The sequence below is a fragment of the Natrix helvetica genome, assembly GCF_964273705.1.
Source record: "Natrix helvetica genome assembly, chromosome: 2".
Lineage (NCBI taxonomy): Eukaryota > Metazoa > Chordata > Lepidosauria > Squamata > Natricidae > Natrix > Natrix helvetica.
The window spans coordinates 19,981,406-19,987,405 of record NC_138552.1 but is presented as its reverse complement, the minus strand read 5'-3'; the positions used below and the strand labels follow the sequence as shown (position 1 = coordinate 19,987,405).

General features: G+C 38.9%; 1 protein-coding gene across 2 annotated transcripts in view; it reads right to left on the bottom strand.

Annotated features, from left to right (window-relative positions):
* Window positions 1-2,238: 2,238 nt before the first annotated feature.
* The window catches only part of SPEF2 (sperm flagellar 2), a gene marked incomplete at its 3' end in the record, with an annotated part of 113,731 nt that continues 109,969 nt past the window's right edge, over window positions 2,239-6,000 (bottom strand). The window contains exons 37-38 of one of the 2 annotated variants that reach the window (XM_081942873.1): window positions 3,424-3,518; window positions 2,239-2,470 (exon numbers count right to left, since the gene is read on the bottom strand). In XM_081942873.1, the coding sequence (XP_081798999.1) occupies window positions 2,458-2,470; window positions 3,424-3,518 (108 nt within the window). The remainder of the gene's footprint in view (window positions 2,471-3,423; window positions 3,519-6,000) is intronic. The other variant, XM_081942874.1, reaches the window with a different exon arrangement.

The window sequence follows — 6,000 nt, the reverse complement described above, 5'->3', positions numbered from 1 at the left end:
AGGATCCCACTCCTGGAGTTGAGTCCATACATTTTAAATTGCTATGGTTGACAAACTCTGTCCTAGACTTTTACGACTTGTAAGTTATATGACCCTATAGAGCAGGGCTGTCAAGCTTGTGTCACGTTCTGGCCACGCCCATGCCCTGTTTAGCGAAGGGAGGGAAAGTCATGATACGTCACATGACACCACCGGGATGACGCGAGTTCGACACCCCTGCTATAGGGAGTATATGGCTTTTCAGATGTTAATATGCAATTGTGAGCATCACACTCACTGCTTATGGTGGCTGGGACTTCTAGACATGCTCATTCAAAAACATTTGGAATCTGAAATCCCCTAACTCAAACCACAAACAAATCTGTAATGAACTTTTATTGTTCCAGGATATTGTTCCAGGATATTGTTTGGTACCCTTTTTTCATTCTCTTTTATTATTCCATATTGTTCATGCCATACAATTTGCTTTTGCAGGAAGATCAATGTATTACTTATTTTAAATTTTTGATTTTTAAAAAATCCTACCTTATTTATTTTTATAAATTACTCAAGGCAGCAAACATATTAATACATTTTCCTCCTCCTATTTTCCCCACAGCAACAATCCTGTGAGGTAAATTGGGCTGAGAGAGTGGTTGGCCCAGTCACCCAGCCAGCTCTCATGCCTAAGGCAGCAGAAGAACGCACATTCTCCTTGTTTCTAGCTTGATGCATTAACTGCTAGACCAAATTGGCTATGCATAGGAGGAAATTCATTTTGGCATAGAAATATCCGTTTGCCCCATGGAATGGGTTTGACAATGAAGATATGGAATAAAATAAAAGTTAGGAAATAAGAATCTGAGTTAGAAAGTGTCAAAAAAATTGAAATAATTAAAAAGAATTATTTATATGGAAGCTCTATATCACCCCACTTACAAAGCAGTATAAAAAATGAAGTCATACCACCCATAAAAATGGCTTCATTAAGTCTATTCCAAGGATGAAATTCTGGAGAACGAGTAGTGGAAATTTTGAGTAGTTCATAGAACCGGCAAACACCACCTCTGGCTGTCCCCCGAGTGGGGTGAGAATTTTGCAGTATCCTTCCCCTACCATGCCCACCAAACCACGCCCAGAGAACCGGTAGTAAAAAAAAAAATGAATTTCACCACTGGTCAATTCATATATCAATCACACATGGTGTCTGTAAATAGACTATGTTTCTAGACTGCAGGGGATTTTCTTCTGATTTAGCAAGCTTGATATTAGAAAAAATAATGGCATTGCTCATGTCAAATGTTCGTATCATTTGTCATTAAGTGTCCTCTCATAAAAGTGTACATCGTAAATGTGCTGATCATTTATTTGCAAAAATACTTAAATCCTAATGTAATGTTCCCCACTGAAAAATCCCATCTAGGTTTATTTAGTGCATGAAATGGGCCTTGTCCTTTTAGACAATCTCAAAAACCAAAGGGCGGGAGAATCTGTAATGGAGGACCCAAAGGTGCTTTTTCTGGAGGCAACTGGATTTTCTTGTTTTTTTCTTTGAAGACATTTCACTTCTCATCCAAGAAGCTTCTTCAGCTTTGGCTGGATGGTGGGGAATGGAGGGATTTATATTCCATGTTGACTAGCTGTATGCAAGGAATATAAATCCTTCCATTCCACACCATCTGCAAGGAATATAAATCTTTCCATTCCCCACCATCCAGTCAGAGCTTCTTGGATGAGAAGCACAATATCTTCAAAGAAAAAACAAGAAAGTGCAGTTGCCACCTGAAAAAGCACCTTTGGGACAAGCGTGACTTGGATGACTGAGAATCTCTACAGACTATAATGGAGGAACCATCAAATTGTACTGTTTTGAACCCATTCCATCAGGCTGGAGGAAGGACATTGTCAGGGAAAATATGCATGGCAGCTCTGGGACTGGAACTCTTCTCTTCACCATTCTGGGCAGGCAAGCAGGAAAGAGCTGTTTTCCAAAGCTATCTTGCTCAGTCCTTGCACCCTGTTTTCCTGGTGTAGCTCTGGGGGACACCAGTAGAATAGCAAATCGAAGGAACTTTTTTTTGCCAGCCAATCAAAAGTATGAGATAAGAGGTCATACATTCTGTCTGCTATCTTCTTCTCTGTAACAGAGCACCATTTCAGTAGTAATGGTAATAGTACCATTTCAGATCATGCTATAGTTAACAAGTGTTTGAAAAATGTGTCTGAACCACCCATCGGCTTCAATTAAATCCATGTTTATTTAAAAGAGAACGCACACAAAACCATTTTTTATTCTAATTAAAGGACACAGCTCTACAAGTGAGTAAGAATTAACCCAACATCCAGGCCATTTGGGAACTACTTCTGTGGTGCTGAAAAACATTTGCAGACTTCCTTCCCCCGCCCTCTAATTTTAACTTCTTTATAATGTGATGTTATCTCCATTAACTGGTTGAATTTGGAGTGCCTGCTGCAGAATCATTTTAAAATCCTATGGAAATAAGAGAAAAAAATGAATCAGAAAGGTGCAACTATATAGCTACCTGATTGCTTTGATCAACAAACCACTGATTTGGTTACCAAAGCAGGTTTTCTCATAGCATTTAAAAAAATATCATCCCACATAAATGTATTACTTTTTTAGAAACAATTGGCTAAACCTCTAATGGATGCATATTAATTTAAAATCTTTGCTTGTGGTAAAAAAACTAAAGGGCAGTACATCCAAATGCATAAAGAACGGACATTGTGTCATGACACCACATTTCATCCTTCTGATGAAAAATCATGGCTTCCTTTAGATTAATGTTTTTCAACCTCGGCAACTTTTAGATATGTGGACTTCACCTCACAGAATTCCTCAGCCAGTATGGACAAGCATGTTTGAAAAACACTGGTCTAGATGCCTCTAGATACACTTAAGAGGAAATTAAACCATTTCCCATCCATATTGTTAGGGAGGTCCTTTTACTGAATGTAAAGGTATGGTTTCATTTTCTCTTATTTTTAAAGCCACAAATTATTATCTTATTATCAAACTTGCTATGTTCAGTTACATTGGCATTTATTTTATTATGAAGTTGCTTTACAAAAATATAGAAAAGTATTTCAGGAAAGTAACTTGCATTGTTGGAAAAGACACATGACAGTTTAAATTAACTGAATTATAAATCACATTTATAATCAGGGAAATATTTTTAAAATATGTTTAGATTTGGTTTTATCTATATTCTTCACCAACAAGGGTAAGGTTAGTTTTGGATAATGCAGGTAGAAAAGGAATGTAGAAGATTGCTGCATTCAAGGTAACTTTCCTCTAAACAAACATAGCATTGAAAACAAACAAATCCAACTTAGGCCTGTAACAACCAACCAATAACTCTACCTTTGTTGGTTCGTATTTTAAAAGCTATTATTTGTGGGGGGGAATGTTATCTTGTATACCCTTTGAACATTAGCATCAATGTTTTCCATCTCCCATAACATGCCAGACCTTTGTCCCTGACCCAGGGTAATGTTCCATCTGTCCAGTAAATGGTCTGTAAAAAAAGTAAACAGGTAAACAAACAAATAAATAAAAACAAAAAAAACCTTCCTCTCAGTTTGGGTTATCCCACGTACAAAATCAAACTCTCCATAGAAGAAAAAGGTAAGCATCTGCAGAGGAAAGATTGAAAGAGAGGAGTAGAAAAGAGGAATTCTGAAGGAATGCAGAAAGAATACAGAATATGTATTTGTGAGTGTCTGTGTGAGTGTGTGTAGCTTGGTGTATGCAATACAGAGAAAACAAAATATGCTAGAAACAATACAAAGGAATATCATCTCTCAGTAGGTTTTCAATGCGCTTGTGTTCTAACAATCTCATCACCCGGATGATTTCACATTGCGTACCGATAATATTATTAGAATTCAGTCCCACCTTCCTACCCATTTTAACATGTTTTAAAAAGCAAAATAAAATGGGTCTTGCTCAGCACTGAGAGCTATGTTTCAATGAACCTTCTACTACCCCACGGGCTGGAGACAGAGTAAAATACGTGTGTCATGACATCACCATGCAAGGCATATGACTTACGTACATCATTGGAACAGATGCTGGTGCCAATGCATAACTGAATTATTTGAACAAGGACATCCTCATACCTGTCATCATCACTGTATGTGCTGCAGTGTATTGGCCCCATAGAAGACTGGTGAGCAGCTAGCGCTTATTCCCTTTTGCACATACAAGAAATGCCCTGCGCCGAAAGGATTAGCCAATGAAGGCCCTCTTGTGTATCCCCAATTCCTCCACGGGGCACTTAGAAGTTTTATTTAACAGAGCTTTGCGAATTGTACCCTGGTGTTTTATTTGATTGCTTCTTCTCTGTATTCCTACTTGCTGCTATTAAGTTAAAGCAGAGGCACCAGCTCTCTAATTTAACACCTGCCAAGGGAAGGGGAATAATAGATACCTAAGAGCTATCTGCTGATAAACAGAGGGCCACTCCTAAGATATTGACAGGATGTTATCACAGCATCCCCAGGTGCTCTCTGCCCACCAATTTTGCATCAAAATTGCATCAACCCAAAAAATCGAACATTGATTCATGGGTTGGGGTGAGAATTGTTTGTACCAGCTATAAGTAAGTTATTTTAGAAAAGTCCTTACCACACTAGGATCCCAATACAAATTTATTCCTATGAATGAATGGCATTTGTAATCACAAACAATTCTCCCCAACACACAAACAAAAACTTTTTGTTCAGTCAGCTACAATCTGGGTCCTTATTTTGCTGACTTTGGAAGGATGGAAGGCTGAATCAACCTTGAGCTGGTCAGGATTGAACTCCTGGCAGTGAGCAAAGTTAGCCTACAATACTGCATTTTAACCACTATGCCACCACGGCTCTTATAATGGTATGTGCGAAAGACCTTGGGAGATAGGGTGAAGAGATGCTACCTAGGAAACAGTCAAATAAGAGGCACCAGTCAAATAAGAGGCACAAACCTAAATTTAATAAACCTAAACCTAAACCTAAACCATAGCCCTCAGCTGGATAGTGGGCAGAGATAGAGGCTCAAAAGGGACCCTCCCCAATTTCTTAGGCTCTAAATGAAACAGAAGAAGACCACAAAGTTGCAAGACTGTTAATGTAGCTTTACAATAAAGTAGAATTAGCTTCTTTGGTTGTGTTTCCTGTCTGGTTTATCCGGTATTGCTGACATCAATTTTGCAAGTCTCAAAGTACAATATCCTGCCATCTTCTTTATAGCCCAAGAAACTAGGAAGGGTCCCTTCTGTGACTTTTGCCCTGCCCACTATCAAGTTGGGGACCATGCTGTCTCTTAGGCAGCATTTCCTTATTCCATTCTCCCCCACAGCGGCTTTCCTACATACTGTTACAGATTCCAAGGACCTTCCATTTTTGATCCTGGATGGGCGCACTGCCCTACACAGACCTTGTGCACAGTTTGGGGGATCCTCCAAGACATTTGGGAGGTAACTGAGGAGCAGCTGTGTCTAGGAAAGCCTTTGCTCAACTATGGGTCCCAATAGACATACATAAAAAAAGAATACATATGCACACACACATCAATTTCACCCTGTTTGTTTCACTTGCATTTTTGCAAGAGAAACTGCAAAATGTTTCAGCTAACGTTTTCTTATAAGACCTAAGTCAGGAAAAGAGCTCAAGCAAGAATCCCCTCCACCAAGAAAAAGATGCACTCAAATTTTAACAGGCCCTAGCAGTGCAAAGCTTTAGAGATCTCTGTTAGACACAATTGTTCTGTAGGCTAATTTCATTCATCACTAATAAGGTAAGCCAGTGAGAACCAGTTCACTAAATCCTGAACTCTGCTGTCTCCCCATGAAGTTAAACAATGAAGTAGGAGCTTGGGGAAAGGGATGGTCCTTGAATTTCTCCTGAAACAACAACTGTTGTATGGAAGGCAAAGAAAAAAATCAAAACGTACCCAAAATCCTTGAAAACTTCTAGGACAAAGATAGAAATCTCACAGTTTTACAAGTTACAGTT